This window comes from Bombina bombina, chromosome 4 (assembly GCF_027579735.1).
Source record: "Bombina bombina isolate aBomBom1 chromosome 4, aBomBom1.pri, whole genome shotgun sequence".
In the NCBI taxonomy this organism is placed as follows: Eukaryota; Metazoa; Chordata; class Amphibia; order Anura; family Bombinatoridae; genus Bombina; species Bombina bombina.
Window position 1 is genome coordinate 1,127,744,961 of NC_069502.1, and position 21,499 is coordinate 1,127,766,459.

The following is a 21,499-nucleotide window of genomic DNA, read 5'->3' on the forward strand; positions in this document are numbered from 1 at the left end:
CCCACTCATCTTTGGACAACTAATCTAAGTCGTATATGAACATTGTTATCTTATAAAGGCGCTCCTTACCGAACATATTAGTTGTGAACTTTGGTACATAGAAAATTACCAGTGTGAGTGCTTCTATATATATTATATTATTATTATATATTACCCAAGCGGGTGTGGGTAAAGCCCAATGTATGATCATAAATCCCCAGTGCAGAGTCACTGCATCATATATATATATAGTATGCACTGTAATTCCCCCATCTTCACTATATTTTCAGCCTCCACCTGGGGGGGTTCAAGGGGGTCTACTACTGATTGTAATAGACGCATTTAATTATTTAACTTGATGGTTATGAGTAATCGTGAAAATCATATAGCATCTCAGTTCTTGGAGTAGATTAGCGGTAACAATGAAATGAAAAAGCAGTATAATAACGTGTGTTCAGTAATGTAAATAAAAGGAACAGTAGTTTAACAAAGATCCGTTACCCATGTAAGGTGTATTTGGAAATGATCCTTGGCTTGCAAGAGCGTAGATTTATTCAAATTGTTCCCATTAATCCATATTGCTCTGCTTCACTGCACTGAATTTAGCCACAGTGCTCAGGTGAATTCACACTTTATTACCATAAATTACATACTTGGCACCTCATCCTAGAATCAATATATGCCAAGTGAAAGAACGGCTAAGATCCTAATTCACGCACAATAACAATCAGTTTAATGCAGCAGTCCAATTTCTCTATTTAGTTGTTTTTTTTCTCAGTCTGAGTAAATATTTCAATGATGCATTTAAATAACCATTCAGTGTTTAATATTATGGAATAATTTTAAATAAAGAAAAGCAAAGTGCTTCTAAACGTCATATGGAAAATTTGAATATATACAAGAAATAAAACACAACTAAAGAATGTAAAACATCTATAGGTGAATGGTGAGTCAATTATCATATTTAAAGGGACACTTCTTTACTTCTATTAGCTAATTTGCTTAATTTTTTAGATATCCTTTGTTGAAGAAAGGGCAAAGCACATGGGTGAGCCAATCACACAAGGCCTCTATGTGTAGTAACCAATCAGCAGCTACTGAGCCTATTTAGATATGCTTTTCAGCAAATAATATCAAGATAATGAAGAAAATTAGATAATAGAAGTAAATTAGAAAGTTGTTTAAAATTGCATCCTCTTTCTAAATTATAATATAAAAAATTGGGTTTTATGTCCCTTTAAAGCATTAAGTGATGACATGTTTATATTTTTAAATGAAATGCATAACCAGCTGAGCAGTGTAGAATGCTTTTTTTTTCTTTTCAGCTATCATTGTGCACATTTTTTAAGAGTTTGAGTCTTGCCTGAAGTTCAAGCTAAATGCTGCTAGCATTTCAAAGACATATTTTTAAGTATCTCCTTTATTGTGGCCATATCATAATGGAAACCCCTTTTATTAAATGACAGCACACAGTTTGCAAGCCAATACATAATAGTGACTGCTAATGGAGGTCCAGTTGGGTAAGGGCTTTCTGAACCCAGCCACAATTAAGCACTGATACCCATGTCATTTAGGCACCAATGTCACCTGCCAGTAACCCTAACCATGAACCTGTTCCCCACCATATATACCCAAACCCCACTGCAAATAACTTTTACAACTTCGAGTGGCCTGTCACATGCCCATCCAGCCACAATTAGCCCTAAACATTATCTTCAATTAAATTAAGAAAACTGTATATTTACATATGTGATGACGTTAAAGAATAAAAATAAAAGTTTGTGTACACGTGAAAAAATTAAATAAACAACTGGACAAACATATCTTTGTATTGTCATACTGCTAGGCCTGATATCCTCTTGTGATTACCTAAAAGAAAAACAAACACAAATGTGCAAAATCTTCCTAATATATCTATCCCAAACGAAGATATGCTCACCTAATAGCTGCATCCAGAGTGTAAGGAAAAACTCGAGCAATAATGTCTAAAATAATTGATGCGTTTCGGCCCATCCAAATTGTGTGCTTGTATGCTATAATTTTGGCATTGTTAACTATAGTCTCTGTTTACTCACTGGAAAGCGACAGTTTGCTCAATAGAGCGAAATTAGCAGTGAGCACATTTTAAAAAGTAAATCCTGCAGCCAATATAAATCATATTGCTTTTTGCGGCTAGCATCTTACAATCGCCTATATTTTCAAAAGCATTTGTTTTTCTATTTTCGATTAGGGTTATATGTTTTTTGAGAAAGTTCTCCACCTTTTAGTGTATTGCAAAAATCTTTACAGAATTACACTATGATTAGAGAGACAATATGCACATGGAACACCCATGATCAGCCCAACTTACGGAAAAACAACAATTAGGCGTTGTATTTTGTGCTTATAAGTACACATTTCTGCATGTTTTCTAAACATCCATTGTACTTAAATTACGATTTACGCTGTCAATATGATTTTGCTTTTTGAAAAAATACGATTTTTGGTGAAGAATTTTGACCTTAACAACACAATTTTTTCCTGTGTAATTTTATGTTAAAAGGACACTGAACCCAAATTTTTTCTTTTGTAATTCAGAAAGAGCATGCAATTTTAAGCAACTTTCTAATTTACTCCTATTTTCAGTTTTTCTTCGTTCTCTTGCTATCATTATTTGAAAAAGAAGGCATCTAAGCTTTTTTTTGGTTTCAGTACTCTGGACAGCACTTTTTTTATTGGTGGATGAATTTATCCACCAATCAGCAAGGACAACCCAGGTTGTTCACCAAAAATGGGCCGGCATCTGAACTTACATTCTTGCATTTCAAATAAACATACCAAGAGAATGAAGAAAATTTGATAATAGGAGTAAATTAGAAAGTTACTTAAAATTGCATGCTCAATCTGAATCACGAAAACATAATTTATGTAAGAACTTACCTGATAAATTCATTTCTTTCATATTAGCAAGAGTCCATGAGCTGGTGACGTATGGGATATACATTCCTACCAGGAGGGGCAAAGTTTCCCAAACCTCAAATGCCTATAAATACACCCCTCACCACACCCACAAATCAGTTTAATGAATAGCCAAGAAGTGGGGTGATAAGAAAAAAGTGCGAAAGCATAAAAAATAAGGAATTGGAATAATTGTGCTTTATACAAAAAAATCATAACCACCATAAAAAGGGTGGGCCTCATGGACTCTTGCTAATATGAAAGAAATGAATTTATCAGGTAAGTTCTTACATAAATTATGTTTTCTTTCATGTAATTAGCAAGAGTCCATGAGCTAGTGACGTATGGGATAATGACTACCCAAGATGTGGATCTTCCACGCAAGAGTCACTAGAGAGGGAGGGATAAAATAAAGACAGCCAATTCCGCTGAAAATAATCTACACCCAAAACAAAGTTTAAATCTTATAATGAAAAAAACTGAAATTATAAGCAGAAGAATCAAACAAACAGCTGCCTGAAGTATTTTTCTACCAAAAACTGCTTCAGAAGAAGAAAACACATCAAAATGGTAGAATTTAGTAAAAGTATGCAAAGAAGACCAAGTTGCTGCTTTGCAAATCTGATCAACCGAAGCTTCATTCCTAAACGCCCAGGAAGTAGAAACTGACCTAGTAGAATGAGCTGTAATCCTTTGAGGCAGAGTTTACCCGACTCGACATAAGCATGATGAATTAAAGATTTCAACCAAGATGCCAAAGAAATGGCAGAGGCCTTCTGACCTTTCCTAGAACTGGAAAAGATAACAAAAAGACTAGAAGTCTTTCGGAAAATCTTAGTAGCTTCAACATAATATTTCAAAGCTCTAACTACATCCAAAGAATGCAGTGAACTCTCCTTAGAATTCTTAGGATTAGGACAAAATGAAGGAACCATAATTTCTCTACTAATGTTGTTAGAATTCACAACCTTAGGTAAAAATTTAAAAGAAGTTCGCAACACCGTCTTATCCTGATGAAAAATCAGAAAAGGAGACTCACAAGAAAGAGCAGATAAATCAGAAACTCTTCTAGCAGAAGAGATGGCCAAAAGGAACAAAACTTTCCAAGAAAGTAATTTAATGTCCAGAGAATGCATAGGTTCAAACGGAGGAGCTTGAAGAGCCCCCAGAACCAAATTCAAACTCCAAGGAGGAGAAATTGACTTAATAACAAGTTTTATACGAACCAAAGCTTGTACAAAACAAAAAAAAAATCAGGAAAACTAGCAATCTTTCTGTGAAAAAGAACAGAAAGAGCAAAGATTGATTGATTATCTTAGAACAAAAGAAATATGGATTTTCTTTTTTTTTTTTTTTTTTAAATCACAAAGTTCTTCTAGCTAAAATAGCTAAAGACATAGATTAACCCTCATTTGCGAATATATTCAATAAAATGAAGACACAAATGAAATCATTAGCATGATAGTCCAGTTTAAAGGACCAGTCAAAACAGAGGACTTGCAAAATGCAAAACAACAAGACAAATGCAACAGCACCTAGTCTAGTAAATGTTGTCCCTTTAACAATGCTAAAATAAATCATAATCTGATACTTGATCTTAAAGTAAACAGAAAAAATGAAGCAATTGCAATATCACAGGACCAAGAAAAGTACCTGAAACTAAATAATTTTCCATAAATAAGATACAACTATATAAAGGAAAATAAATATTATTTTGCTATAGAAACAATAGCATAATTAGTAGGAGTAGAGATAGCCCCAATAAATTGGAGAACCCTCCAAATTGAATTTAACTGCTGGCAAAGAATATAGTTTAAAACCTTGAAGAAGGAATAAAAGAGAATTCTCAGCCTATTCCATTCCCTAGTATGGGGAATTGGAAAGAAAACCTCTGAAATCACAGAAGAAAAAAGGCAGAAATAGTGTCAGCTAGTCTTAAAGAACTAGTTACCTTAATATCCAAAATAATCAACACCTCTTCAACAAAGAACAAATGTACTTTAATAAAAAAATATAAAAAAGTAGATTTGTTAGCGTCAATATCTGATGAAGAGAATTTCTGAAAGAGAAAAAAACATCATCAGAGAAGGATAAATCAGTATGTTGTTGGTCATTTGAAACTTCAATAATTAAAAAAGAAGTGAAAAAGACCTAAAAATTGTATTAGAAGGCACGAAGTCAGACAAAGCCTTAATCAGAAAAAATATTTCTTATAAATCTTCTAAACATTTCTTGTACTTAAGAATGGAAATGTATAAAGCATAAATACTAATGGAATCTGCATGTAAAAGTATATCATAATAACTTATTACAAACCATAGCTAAAGATAAACATTTATAACATTTAAAATAAATGAACTTAGCTTTGGTAGAACTGAAACTCAGTTAAGCATTTTTCCAGAAGTGGCTTCTGACTCAGGGTCACTCGTAGACATCTTGCAATATGTAATAGAAAAAAACAACATATAAAGCAAAATCGATCAAATTCCTTAAATGACAGTTTCAGGAATGGGAAAAAATGCTAGTGAACAAGCTTCTAGCAACCAGAAGCAATAATTAATGAGACTTAAATAATGTGGAGACAATAGTGACGCCCATATTTTTTAGCGCCAAAAAAGACACCCACATTATTTGGCGCCTAAATGCTTTTGGCGCCAAAAATGACGCCACATCCGGAACGCCGACACTTTTGGCGCAAAAAAAACGTAAAAAAAATGACGCAACTTCCGGCGACATGTATGACGCCGGAAACAGAAAAAAAAATTTGCGTCAAAAAAGTCCGCACCAAGAATGACGCAATAAAATGAAGAATTTTCAGCCCCCGCGAGCCTAATAGCCCACAGGGAAAAAGTCAAATTTTAAGGTAAGAAAAAAATTGATTAATTCATATGCATTATCCCAAATATGAAACTGACTGTCTGAAATAAGGAACGTTGAACATCCTGAGTCAAGGCAAATAAATGTTTAAACACATATATTTAGAACTTTATATAAAAGTGCCCAACCATAGCTTAGAGTGTCACAGAAAATAAGACTTACTTACCCCAGGACACTCATCTACATGTAGTAGAAAGCCAAACCAGTACTGAAACGAGAATCAGTAGAGGTAATGGTATATATAAGAGTATATCGTCGATCTGAAAAGTGAGGTAAGAGATGAATCTCTACGACCGATAACAGAGAACCTATGAAATAGACCCCGTAGAAGGAGATCATTGAATTCAAATAGGCAATACTGTCCTCACATCCCTCTGACATTCACTGCACGCTGAGAGGAAAACCGGGCTCCAACCTGCTGCGGAGCGCATATCAACGTAGAATCTAGCACAAACTTACTTCACCACCTCCATAGGAGGCAAAGTTTGTAAAACTGATTTGTGGGTGTGGTGAGGGGTGTATTTATAGGCATTTGAGGTTTGGGAAACTTTGCCCCTCCTGGTAGGAATGTATATCCCATATGTCACTAGCTCATGGACTCTTGCTAATTACATGAAAGAAAGACAAATTTTGGTTACAGTGTCCCTTTAATGATTCAATTATTAATTTTGTAAGATTTTTAAAATATGAATTTTTATTGTGCACTTTTGTAATGTCTGCATCTCCTCTCTATACAAAAATGCAGTATATGCCCCTTAGCGAGACACCCTGTATTCAAGGTAAAAAGTCTTTAGATCATTCCACCTGAGAAATAAAAGTACTGGCAATCATTATTTAAGAATCAGCCCAGAGACCTTAACAGAGACCTTTAGATCATCGGACCCTATGTCCTTTAGTGCCTTTCCATGTGCTAATTTTGCAGTATTTTAACATTAAGGGGTAAATTTACTAAATGTCAAACGGACATGATTTTATATAGCGTATCATGTCCGCTCGATATCGCTAAATACCAACAGCATACGCTGTCAGCATTTAGCATTTCTAGTGAAATTCTTGTGCAATGCTGCCCCCTGCTCACTGGTGGCTAATCGGCCACTAGAAGGGGCTGTCAATCATCCTGATCATATCGTATCAGGATGATTTTAATCCGCCACCTAAAAGGTGATGGACAAGTTAAGGATCAGCGGTCTTATGACCGCTGCTTTTTAACTTCCGTTCCAGGCGAGTCTGAAACAATGGGATTCCGAAGCAGCACCAGCTGGTTCATAAATGGAGCCCTAAGCATCCATAGCTGCAAGTACAGCACAAATATAGCATTGTTTTATAGCAATCTAGTGAGTGCACACCTACCCTTACTTATCTTTTCCTCTTTATATTGTGTATGAATCTGTAAGGAACGCTGTTATGTACAATTAACCATAACATATCAAAACACTGTTCTCAACTTTTCAGAAAATAGTTACTGAACAATGAAAACAAAAAAGAAATACTTACATTTACAGTTAATGCTCTGATGTTGTGGTTGGGAGTTTGATCACCACGACTCACTTTATAAATGACACGATAATACTTTATAACCCCATTAGGAAAACCAGGCTGCGTCCAGTTCACAAACAGAGAGTAAGCACTCAGTACGTGAACAAAAGGAGATTCTATGTACTCTGGTGCAGCCTCAAGGGTATGAATTAAAGTCCATAAACTTTCCACATAGCCCATGAGGTTTTGGGCTGTAACACTATATTCATATGCTGTATAAGGCTGCAGATCATTTGAAGAGTCCACATACTCTAAAATTCCTGCAGACCAAGTGAATACAAGAACGTCATTCTCATTTCCAGCAATACGCCTGCAAATTAAACAAATGTAAGGAGAATTTTAGTATCTCAAATTATGCTATTTTATGCCACATACTGTGTTACTAAAATTATATTTTCACCTGTTCTTTATTAACCTTTGATGATTAGAATAAGTGGTTATAGAACATTGTATGCAAAACTTTTTTTTGACACACCCTTTGCCATATTACTAAGTTTTATAATTAATTTTATATGTCTGTAATATCTTATGCAATTACTACAGTGATATAAACATGATCTTGGAAATAAATATATGCTAGGCAAGGAATATATGTTCCTGAAATACTTTTTAAGATTAAAAAGACATTAAAGGGACAGTCAACACCAGAATTGTTGTTGTTTTAAAAGATAGATAATCCCTTAATTTCCAATTCCTCAGTTTTGCATAACCAACACAGTTATAATTATACACATTTCTGTAATTACCTTGTATCTAAGCCTCAGCAGACTGCCCCCTTTTTTCAGTTCTTTTGACAGACTTGCATTTTAGCCAATCAGAGCTGTCTCCATGGTAAATTCACGTGCATGAGCTCAATGTTATCTATATGAAACACGTGAACTAATGCCCTCTAGTGGTGAAAAACTATCAAAATGCATTTATATTAGAGGCGGCCTTCAAGGTCTAAGAAATTAGCATATGAATCTCCTAGGTTTAGCTTTCAACTAAGAATACCAAGAAACAAAGCAAAATTGGTGATAAAAGTATATTGGAAAGTTGTTTAAAATTACATTCCCTATTTGAAACATGAAAGTTTTGTTTGTACTTGACTGTCCCTTTAATATTATTATACAACATGCATGTACACTTACACATGCACAGTTACAAAACACACATACTCACAAGCACACCCTTATACACACTGGCAAATGCACTTACACAGGAACACACAGAGGCACCTATGTAAACATGGAATCACACACACCTTCACTCAAGTGCACACATACACTCACCAAAAACATATGCATACTCACTCACTCACTCACTCACACACACACGTACACAAATATTCACTCACACATGCATGCTCACACCCATCACAAAGACACACAGGGGCCTATTTATCAAAGCGTCAACTGAAAATACTCTGGAATTCCGTGTTGTAATTGTCGTGAGATTGATCCGCTGTAGTTATCAAGGCATCAAGATCGGCAAATGTTGAAATTTGTGACGTAAAATACGATCTCAATCTGACGCAGATCGATGCGAGTTGAAAACCGTGGTATTCGAGCGGAATTGTGTTCATTTGCCCTCTTAATCGACACTATTTGAAGTTCTCACGAAGTTATAAAAATTTCTTCATTTACGCTTGCGTCTTTTCTGACTCAGCGTACCTAGTTTTCAATTTGCCACCCTTGAGGTCGCGGATGCCATAGAACTCAATGGGAGTCTGAAGACACAGAAAGCTTATGTTCGATGCTGCAAGAGAATGAAGTATATTACATAATAAAAGTAAATTAGAAACTTTTTTAAATTTGTATACCCTTTCTAAATCAAACAATATTATTGCTCCACATTTGGTGCACTAGTAGATATAGCGATAAAAATGAAAAATACATTACTACTTATGGATTATGCTACAACTTTGTCTCTCATTACAAATCAAGGGGACATATTATTTCTACAAATTTGGTGCAAAGTTTTGCCCCAAACTTGTTGCACTAATAGATATAGAGATAAAAATTAAACAAATACACAACATAATATAGCTAACTTCCTTTTTATTTTTTGGAAAAATCTATGTGCACCATGTTTAAGCCAGGTAATACAAGTCACACTCTTCGCGCCGTATTTGACTCAACACTTTTCGCACCAATTATGACGCAAACTCCTAAACAACCCACACACTCATGAATTTTTCAACCACTTTTGATTGGAATATGTATAATCACATGATTTATGACATCAGCGAATCTGAATAAAATACACATTATAAACTATAACTAACTAATCAAATTGCTCAATGCTGGTGTCATTGATCACTCATCAGAACTTGTAAGGGCCATTTGTTACATTGTGTATTGTTACATTGTGTATTATACTTTGAAAGTATGTATATGTGAAATTAGTATTAAAGATAAACATTGATGCTGACATTAGGACACCTATTGTAATCTTTGAGACAAGAGTTTTAAAATTCTAATTGATGTTTGATTCAATATAATTTTAAGCTGATCGCTCAAAGGGATAGCCCACCTAACATTAAACTGTCATGATTCAGATACAGCAGAAATTAAAATCACCTCTTTACTGGCATGCTATTTTCAGTGTATTTCTTCTTTTCTCTTGAATTTCTTTTTCAGTAAGAAATGTCATTTTATATGCCAGCCCATTTTATAACACCTGTGCAGGGGTAGTTTTTAAAAATAGATTGCAAACAGGAGGGGTTACACAGGTGCAGAGAGAAAACTGGCCCAGCTCTTAAAGGGACAGGAAACCCCTAACTATTCTTTCATGATTTGGATAGAACATACAATTTTAAACAACTTTCAAATTTACTTCTGCTGTTGAATTTGCTTCGTTCTCTTGTTATCCTTTGCTGAAAGAACAGCATTGCACTACTGGCAGCTAGCTGAACACATCTATTTAGCCAATCACAAGAGACAAATGTGTGCAGGCACCAATTTGCAACTAGCTCCCACTAGTGTAGGATATGTGCGTATTCTTTTCCAACAAGGGATACCAATGAAGCACATTTGAGGATAGAGGTGAATTTGAAAGTGTTTTGGAATTGCATGCTCTATCTGAATCATGCAACTTAAATGTTTACTTTCCTATACCTTTAAAATATGATACTCTGATTACATGCTATATTTGCAATTATTCCCGCTCAGAATAATAATACATTTACAATATATACATATAGTGGTATAAATAAACACAGAGATATGACAGACAACATTGTTTAGAACAAAAAAAGGAATTTAACACACACACACACATATATAACAGATGAAGAATTAGCTTTAGAGAAATGTCCTTGTTCATGGATATTAATGAAATGGTATAAATAAAGTTGTGAAAAACCTGAATTACCGCGACATTGATGACTGTTAGTTAACACCAGTCTGATGCTCTTCGCACCGTACTTGATGCGCATGTTTTTGATGTTTTTTTTTATAAATAAGGAGATCATATTCAGATCTGCGGCAGCGATGTTCTCTCAAGCGTATTGATGGCGGCACATGCAACATAGTTGACGCTTTGATAAATAAGCCCCACAGAAATACAACTTTCACATATATATTTATATACACATGCACACACACACACACTGCATTGCAAAATATATAGATGTTTATGGCCTCACGGCAGTGCAGAGACATCACACTTGAAAAGCTTTTTTTTAATTATATCTATCTTATCTTCTTTGATGTGGCCAGTAAGTGACAGATATAAATGTGCTGATTAAGCAATCCGTTTGTAGCATGTAGCTGGGTCACAATTCTGAATAATGCAGTAGGAGTAGGGAAAAAAAATCACAATTTCCACGTTACTTACATTAAAAATGGGCAAAATTAAAGTAAATTGTGTGTGTTTTTAAAAAAAATATATACATTGTAAACCAATATATGTAACTCATTTTTTTTTAACTGCTAGACCTAGTTGTATGTGATCCATTTAGCTGTGGTTTGTGACATACCAAAGTGTCCTTACCCACTTGAAAAAACTAACACTGGTCAGCAAATTATACCTTTTTTAGACAGCACAAAACAGCTCATTTTTAAGAATCCAGACCACTAAAATATTAAGTGCAAATATTAGTCATAAATAGCTTATTTGGTTATGGTATTTTATTTCTTTAAATTTAAAATCTTTTTCTTTTCTTTTTTGTTTTTGCTATACAACTATTGCGGTTTTTAATGCATAATAATAAGTGAGAACAGTACTTGATACAGGTAGAAAACCATTTATACAAACTGCTTGGGAACGGAAATGGTTTTGGCTTTTGTGATAGTTTGGATTTTGGAATATTTGTATACTGTATACTGCATCTGTAAAATGGGACTGTTTGGCGAGGGGATGGGACCAAAGGGCCAATTTATCATGGCCCGAATGGGACCAAATACCCCCTGTTTCCGATCGAGCCTTCAGACTTGCCGGAAACAGGAGTTAAGTCTTAAGACCGCTGCTCCTTAACTCGTCCACTGCCTCTGAGGCTGCGGACATCAATCTGCCAGATCCGATACAGTTGATTGACACCCCCTGCTAGCAGCCAATTGGCCGTAAATCTGCAGTGGGCGGCATTGCACAAGCAGTTCACCAGAACCGAGTATGCATGTTCCTTCTTTTTTGTGTGTGTTGCCAAAATGATCACCACACACCATTTTTATAATTTGTGGCCCCCCAAAGATTTTAAGTTTAGCATAATTAATGTCTTTAAAAAATGACATTCTATAATTTGTTAGAGTATGAATTTTAGCATGAGTTACACAGCAAAAGGGTTAAACCCTAATCAGGAGCAATACTCGAGATCTGCAGTGCCTACAGTCCAGCCCTTTGGGGCTGGACTTTACCTATGTATTTAATTCCTATGAAGAGGTTAATAAACATATTGTTACAGGGCAATAACAAACATTAGAAAAAAAAACCAAAACCTTCACTTTGTCTATGGCTGTAACGGGATAGAAATATCAAAAAGGAGATGTTCATGGGTATATTTCCATTTTAAATAAAAACATTTTTGTAATATACTTCCATTAGCAAAAACACGTTTTGTAAAAGTTATTACTGTTTATAAGGGCCCATGCACCAGTATATAAACATCCCACCTTCTCATAAAGCTAGTGATGTGTGATTGTTTCAGTTAAGACTTTTGTGTCATACAAGCCACTGCTAAACAGGCATAGGGACCAATTTATCAACCTATCAATCGGCCCCAATGAATCTGTTTCAGCGTGAGACTTCAGGCTCGCCGGAAATTGGAGTTAATAAGTAGCAGTCTTAAGTCTGCTGCTCCTTAACTCATCTGCCACTTCTGAGGCGGCGGGCAGCAATTAGCCCGATCGGATACGATCTGGTTGATTAACACCCCCCTGCTAGCGGCCAATTGGCTGCGAATCTGCAAGGGGTGGCATTGCACAAGCATTTCTTGTAAAATGATAACTGCCGACAGCATATGCTGTTGGCATTTATCAATGTGCAGTGGACATGATCCGCTACAGCAGATCATGTCCGCTCACACTTTGATTATTCGGCCCCATGGTAATACTGTTGCACAGGCCCTTAAAGCATATGTGCGTATCCCTTTAACAACATTTTCCATAAGACCTAGTTTTATGTGTAACTGAGCAAGAAAACAGTGTTTGTTTCTACCAAGGAACATACTGCATTGCATTTCTAGACAAAATCTAATCTATCCTATATGATTCCTTGGTACTTTAGTGCTGTCCTATTGCAATTCTATCCCACAAGTGCAAAAAGACTGAATCTATCTTAAACTCTAGATATGAGTGCAATTACCTATAGATCTCTGTGGATCTGCTATACATAGCCCTGGCATTTCGATTCAGAATTGTTTCCATGTTATCATATACTTATTTCATGCTGACAGAACTGAGGGGATGCTATATGCATTGTGCAGCTTTTAAGCAGTACTTTGGAAAGTCAAACAATGCATAAGTGAGTAGAAAAGATTATTTACCATCACATATATGGCCATTTGATTCATTTCAAGTTGACTTTGATATTTTTGCAGTCAGTGGCAATACTAAATAAATTGTGACTGTCATTTCAAGCATATCAGATACAGTTTAATATCCATTGTACAACTGTTTGCACAATGGATTCCCCAGGAATGACAAGAAGATCATACATGATTTTTAAATCAATTTGGTCTTGATCCAATTGATATCACTGAGATAATTTGAATTTAATTAAGCAGTTGGCTGGTTTTTTTCTAGACCTGTTGGCATATGGAATAGGAAGAACAGCGGAATACTGATTTGTTCTTGCTGCACACTCAGGGCTATATTACAAATGGTGCGCTAACTGTTGCACGCAAGCGATAAGGGGTTTATCGCGGATCTTTGCATGTGTCAAAAGTAGCGCACATATTACAAGTTGAAAGTAAAAACGTTCACTTGCCCGCAATTAAATTTAACGCATGTCAGGATAGCGCGACTTCAGAGCTCTAGTTATTTAGTTAAATGATGTCTCAGGTGTAAGAAAAGAAAAAGGCTTGCAAAGGGCAGTATAGATATATATTTTACCAAAAAAATGATATATATATAAAAAAATAAGAATAAATAGAACATTTTCTGCTATGTGAAGAACGTTGGAATGTGAAATATTCACATTTTATGTTGGATTAGCACACTTGAGAAAACGATATTGGGTTTGAGCGTGAGTAATAATTTATCCCCCCCCACTTTTTGCTCTCCATTAAAGTCTATGGGGAATATGTTAATGTGGTCACGATATTTGAAGTTCGTCTTTTTGCGCGTGTCGGTTTAGCGCTTGTGCAACAACAATTTTCCTTTCAACTTGTAATACGCGTGCTACCAAACGTGCGCAAAAAAGCTTAATTTATCGCTCGAACGTGCCACTTTTAGACTAGTTAGATATTGGTAAAATGTATGTCAGACATATGATCTTTTGTTTTCTTTCAGTTAACTCTGGATACACTGTTATGTTTTCTGATTTTATTTTGGTTGAACTATCTCTGGTTCTTATCTCTTGGGCTGCTAGCCGTGTATTTGTGAAGAGGTAGGCAAAAGGATCTTTCCAGCTCAAGGGGTAGATTTATCAAACAGCGGATGCTGCAATCTACCCCCAAAGTTTCTAGTTCGCCTCTGAGGTGGTGGACAGCAATCATCCCGATCAGATAGGATCGGGCTGATTGACACCCCCTGCTAGCGAATGTGCAGGAGGCGGTATTGCACCAGCAGTTCACAAAAAATGCTGGTGCAATGATAAATGCCAAAAGTGTATAATGTCAGCATTTATGGATGTCGGGCGGACATGATTCGCTACAGCAAATCATGTCCGCCCGCAAGTTAATAAATAGGCCCCTTAGTCTCTACATTGTTTATAGCTCTCAGCTATATCCTGTGCTCTAATACCTTTATCCTCATTAAAATTAAAGGGACATTAAACACTAAATACATGCTAGATAGACTGATGCATTCAAAGAAAAGATTAGTCCATGACTAACATGTAGATGTATTTTTTAAAGTTTCATTAGTTGTTTAAAATGTGACAAATGAAGTGTAAAGTTTTAGTGTCTATAAAACACTGGGAGCTGCCATGTTGTAACTTAGGTTACCTTCTCTGCTGTGCCCAATTAGGGTCAGTTATAAATAGGTGTGTGCAGCCAATGGCTGTGCTGGATTTAACAGTGTTCTGCACTTCCATTTCTAACAGGAACTGAAAAGCTCACAATTTCAGAATGGAATTACAGGCAAAGAGGACAAAATAAATAAAGAAAGTAAATTGCAGAGTTTTTTTATTATATACAATTTATCATTTTATATTACCATCTCAAAGTGTTTAATGTCCCTTTAATCTTCAGTTTAACCATGCCCATCTTGCTAATATTCAGCCTCTGTTTATGCACTCCAAGCTTTAGTTCTACTTTGTTTACTGAATCCTGTCTTTATCCCCAATAACAACCAGCAAAATATCTCCACAAATCTATCACTACAATACTAAAGCAATAATTGACTTCCTTACTTTTGCTGAACTCCTCCCAGTAAATCTGGAATTTCAAACCAACCATTCACCTAAACAATTAGCAGATACACCCACTCTTAAATGTAATACAGCTAAGCAGTCCAGGTGGTTTAAACATGGAACACATTAAATAGATCTTATACTGCTCTTATACTGCTCTATGTTTTAAATGTGATTTAACCCTACAACTCTTAAAGCAGGGATGGTGAACCTTGGTCCTCCAGATTTTCCAGAACAACATTTTCCATGATGCTCTACCGGACTAAGCATCATGGGGAATGTAGTTTTGAAAAATCAGGAGTGCCAATGTTTCCTATCCCGGTCTTAAAGGGATAGAAAAGAAAAATGTAAGCTTGCAGAATTCAGATAGTTGAAGCATTTGACTCTAAATAAGGGAGCCTGTAAAAAAATGTTTGGACAAATAAGGGAGATCCTTGGAAATAAGGAAGGGTTGGCAGTCCTAGTGTGTTGGTGTACATGTATGTATGTATATGTGAAGCATTTAATTGAAATAGTATAGGGCAGAACTAAATGAAGAACTCCAATACTTGAGTGGATTTTTTTGCATGCTATGGCATGCCCCCATAAAAGTTTATTATGTGAGGGAATTATTGCATCTGTGCTATCAAACATGCAGATATTACTCGCCACAAAATTATGGCTCAAGTGATAAAAAAATAAGTTTATTTGTTTATTTATTTATGTATCTGTTTTTTTAACATTAGTCCTATTCCCTAAACACTATAGTGACAAACAGCAAAAGGAGGACATGGCTTAAAGAACCTGAGTTCACTTTGGCCCTATCTGGCATAAGCACACTTCCAGATTAATAATCAGCACAGCTACTATTGACCTTAATACTTAGCCATATGCTATAAGAGAGCACATATATCACTTACTATATATAGTGTACTTTGTAAAGGATAAAGCATGTAACTAATAAACATTTTACTGTATGCAAAGAAAATCTGAAACAGCTCAAGCCAGCCCAGTATTCTGCCCATGTATACTGGTTATGCAAGCACCAGATATGCTAAAGTTTACTAACAACAATATGCAGGAAAACTATAATTATTGGTCTGGAAATAGAATGTTAGTATACATAAATCACTGCACATAAACATACAGTTACTGCTGAATATGGGTATAATAAAATTATAATCACATCAGAAAACAAATGGCTAAACATCAATTAAAGCTAGTCTAAGGGGCCGATTTAACAAGGTCCGTATCAGCCCCAATGCCTCTGTTTCCGTGCGAGCCAGAAACAGGAGTTAATATAGAAACCCCACATATTTTCTTTCATGATTCAGATAGAGCATGCAATTGTAAGCAACTTTCTAATTTACTACTTTTATCAATTTTTCTTCTTTCTCTTGTTATCTTTATTTTATTTTTATTTTATTTTTTTGAAAAGCCGAAATGTATGTTTAAGAGCAGGCCCATTTTTGTTTCAGAACCTGGGTTGCACTTGCTGATTGGTTAGTTTACATTTAGCCACCAATAAGCAAGTGCAACCCAGGTTCTGAAACAAAAATGGTCCGGCTCTTAAACATAGATTTCTGCTTTTTAAATAAAATTACCAAGATAAGGAAGAAAAATTGATAATAGGAGTACATTAGAAAGTTGCTTAAAATTGCATGCTCTATCTGAATCGTAAAAGAAAAAAATTGGGTCTACTACCCCTTTAACCTCTTAACGACCGAGGACGTACCATGTACGTCCTGCAAAAATTGTCAGTTAGTGACAATGGACGTACCTGGTACATCCTCGGTCTAATTGAGTGCTTGAAGCGATTGCGATTGCTTCCAGCAACTCTCAGGGTATTGCAGTGATGCCTCGATATTGAGGCATCCTGCAAATCCCTTTTTTAAGTATCCAATACAGAGAGAGCCACTCTGTGTCCCTCTTTACATCGGCCATCAATGGTGCCGATCGTTGGTGGGAGAGAGCTGCTGCTGGGAGGCGGGTGGGTGGCCCATCGATGGAGGGACTTCCGGATCCTGTTCCTGCAGAGCGCGCAAGTGATTGGGAGTGAGTGGGGCATGCGCGTGCATGTATGTGCGTGCACACGCTCCATTGAGTCCGGAGAGGTGGAGGTAGAGGGAGGAATATGGTGGTAAAGGGAGGGAGATAGAGGAAAATACATTTTTATAAAGTGATCTGGGAGGGGGAGAGGAGGGGAGGGCAGCTACACTACAGAAAATTGGGTTCTAAAAAAAACTGGGCAATTGATTATGAGCAAACTGGGTACTGGCAGACAGCTGCCAGTACCCAAGATGGTTGAAAATAGGTAGAGGGGGAGGGTTAGAGAGCTGTATAGGGGGGATCAGGGAGGTTGGGGGCTAAGGGGGGATCGATCACTGCTGTAAAGAATATATTTAAAAAAAGTTAAAGACATAATTTATGCTTACCTGATAAATTTATTTCTCTTGTAGTGTGTTCAGTCCACGGGTCATCCATTACTTATGGGATATATTCTCCTTCCCAACAGGAAGTTGCAAGAGGATCACCCAAGCAGAGCTGCTATATAGCTCCTCCCCTCACATGTCATATCCAGTCATTCGACCGAAACAAAACGAGAAAGGAAAAAACTATAGGGTGCAGTGGTGACTGGAGTTTTAATTAAAATTTAGAACTGCCTCAAAAAAAGACAGGGCGGGCCGTGGACTGAACACACTACAAGAGAAATAAATTTATCAGGTAAGCATAAATTATGTTTTCTCTTGTTAAGTGTGTTCAGTCCACGGGTCATCCATTACTTATGAGATACCAATACCACAGCTAAAGTACACAGATGATAGGAGGGACAAGGCAGGAACATTAAACAGAAGGAACCACTGCCCGTAGAACCTTTCTCCCAAAAACAGCCTCCGAAGAAGCAAAAGTGTCAAATTTGTAAAATTTTGAAAAGGTATGAAGTGAAGACCAAGTTGCAGCCTTGCAAATCTGCTCAACAGAGGCCTCATTTTTAAGGGCCCAGGTGGAAGCCACAGCTCTAGTGGAATTCTTTCAGGAGGCTGCTGTCCAGCAGTCTCATAGGCTAAACGTATTATGCTACGAAGCCAAAAAGAGAGAGAGGTGGCTGAAGCCTTTTGACCTCTCCTCTGACCAGAATAAACAACAAACAGAGAAGAAGTTTGCCGAAAATCTTTAGTTGCCTGTAAGTAGAACTTCAGGGCACGGACTACGTCCAGATTATGCAAAAGACGTTCCTTCTTTGAGGAAGGATTAGGACATAATGATGGAACAACAATCTCTTGATTGATATTCCTGTTAGAAACAACCTTAGGTAAAAACCCAGGTTTAGTACGCAGAACTACCTTGTCTGAATGAAAAATCAGATAAGGAGAATCGCAATATAAGGCAGATAACTCAGAGACTCTTCGAGCCGAGGAAATAGCCATCAAAAACAGAACTTTCCAAGATAAAAGCTTAATATCAATGGAATGAAGGGGTTCAAACGGAACACCCTGAAGAACTTTAAGAACCAAGTTTAAGCTCCACGGAGGAGCAACAGTTTTAAACACAGGCTTAATCCTAGCCAAAGCCTGACAAAAAGCCTGGACGTCTGGATTCTCTGCCAGACGTTTGTGTAAAAGAATAGACAGAGCAGAAATCTGTCCCTTTAACGAACTAGCGGATAAACCACTTTTCTAAACCTTCTTGTAGAAAAGCCAATATCCTAGGAATCCTAACTTTACTCCATGAGTAACTCTTGGATTCACACCAATATAAATATTTACGCCATATCTTATGGTAAATTTTTCTGGTAACAGGTTTCCGAGCCTGTATTAATGTGTCAATAACCGACTCCGAAAAACCACGCTTTGATAGAATCAAGCGTTCAATCTCCATGCAGTCAGCCTCAGAGAAATTAGGCTTGGATGGTTGAAAGGACCCTGAATTAGAAGGTCCTGCCTCAGAGGCAGAGACCATGGTGGACAGGACGACATGTCCACTAGGTCTGCATACCAGGTCCTGCGTGGCCACGCAGGCGCTATCAGAATCACTGATGCTCTCTCCTGTTTGATCCTGGCAATCAGTCGAGGTAGAAACGGAAATGGTGGAAACACATAAGCCATGTTGAAAACCCAAGGGGCTGCTAGTGCATCTACCAGCACCGCTCCCGGGTCCCTGGACCTGTATCCGTAACAAGGAAGCTTGGCGTTCTGGCGAGATGCCATGAGATCCAGCTCCGGTTCGCCCCAACGAAGAATCAGTTGAGCAAACACCTCCGGGTGAAGTTCCCACTCCCCCGGATGAAAGGTCTGGCGACTTAGAAAGTCCGCCTCCCAGTTCTCCACGCCTGGGATGTAGATCGCTGACAGGTGACAAGATTGAGATTCTGCCCAGCGAATGATCTTCGAGACTTCCAACATCGCTAGGGAACTCCTGGTTCCCCCTTGATGATTGATGTAAGCCACAGTCGTGATGTTGTCCGACTGAAATCTGATGAACCTCAGTGTTGCTAACTGAGGCCAAGCTAGAAGAGCATTGAATATTGCTCTTAATTCCAGAATGTTTATTGGGAGGAGTTTCTCCTCCTGAGTCCACGATCCCTGAGCCTTCAGGGAGTTCCAGACTGCACCCCAGCCTAGTAGGCTGGCATCTGTTGTTACAATCGTCCAATCTGGCCTGCGAAAAGTCATTCCTTTGGACAGATGAACCCGCGACAACCACCAGAGAAGAGAATCTCTGGTCTCTTGGTCCAGATTTAGTAAAGGGGACAGATCTGAGTAATCCCCATTCCACTGACTTAGCATGCATAGTTGCAGCGGTCTGAGATGCAGGCGCGCAAATGTTACTATGTCCATTGCCGCGACCATTAAGCAGATTACTTCCATGCACTGAGCTACTGATGGGCTTGGAATGGAATGAAGGACACGGCAAGCATTTAGGATTTTTGATAACCTGGACTCCGTCAGGTAAATCTTCATCTCTACAGAATCTATAAGAGTCCCTAGAAAGGGAACCCTTGTGAGTGGGAACAGAGAACTCTTTTCCATATTCACTTTCCACCCATGCGACCTCAGAAATGCTAGAACTATCTCTGTATGAGACTTTGCATTTTGAAAACTTGACGCTTGTATCAGAATGTCGTCTAGGTACGGAGCCACCGCTATGCCTCGCGGTCTTAGTACCGCCAGAAGCGAGCCCAGAACCTTTGTAAAAATTCTCGGGGCCGTAGCCAACCCGAAGGGAAGAGCTACAAACTGGTAATGCCTGTCTAGAAAGGCAAACCTTAGGTACCGATAATGATCTTTGTGAATCGGTATGTGAAGGTAGGCATCCTTTAGGTCCACTGTGGTCATATACTGACCCTCTTGGATCATGGGTAGGATGGTTCGAATAGTTTCCATTTTGAACGATGGAACCCTTAGGAATTTGTTTAAGATTTTCAGGTCCAAGATTGGCCTGAAGGTACCCTCTTTTTTGGGAACCACAAACAGATTTTAATAAAAACCCTGCCCTTGTTCCGACCGCGGAACTGGGTGGATCACTCCCATTACTAAGAGGTCTTGTACACATCATAGAAATGCCTCTTTCTTTATCAGGTTTGTTGATAACCTTGACAGATGAAATCTCCCTTGTGGAGGAGAAGTTTTGAAGTCCAGAAGGTATCCCTGAGATATGATCTCCAACGCCCAGGGATCCTGGACATCTCTTGCCCAGGCCTGGGCGAAGAGAGAAAGTCTGCCCCCCAGTTGATCCGTTTTAGGATAGGGGGCCCTTCCTTCATGCTGTCTTAGGGGCAGAAGTAGGTTTTCTGGCCTGCTTGCCCTGTCCTGAGGAAGGGTGTGACCCTTACCTCCAGTAATGTCAGCAATGATTTCTTTCAAGCCGGGCCCGAATAAGGTTTGCCCTTTGAAAGGAATATTAAGCAATTTAGATTTAGAAGTTACATCTGCTGACCAGGATTTAAGCCATAGCGCTCTGCGCGCCTGGATGGCGAATCCGGAGTTCTTAGCCGTTAGTTTGGTTAAATGCACCACGGCATCCGAAACAAATGCATTAGCTAGCTTAAGGGCTTTAAGCTTGTTCATAATCTCATCCAATGGTGCTGTGCGAATAGCCTCTTCCAGAGACTCAAACCAGAATGCCGCCGCAGCAGTGACGGGCGCAATGCATGCAAGGGGCTGTAATATAAAACCTTGTTGAACAAACATTTTCTTAA

The 21,499-nt window shown here is 37.7% G+C and overlaps 1 protein-coding gene across 1 annotated transcript in view; it reads right to left on the minus strand.

The window, feature by feature from the left end:
* Positions 1-21,499, minus strand: part of USH2A (usherin) — a 2,188,359-nt gene that overhangs the window by 301,409 nt on the left and 1,865,451 nt on the right. The window contains exon 72 of the mRNA XM_053712759.1: positions 7,288-7,639. Within this exon, the coding sequence (XP_053568734.1) occupies positions 7,288-7,639 (352 nt within the window). The remainder of the gene's footprint in view (positions 1-7,287; positions 7,640-21,499) is intronic.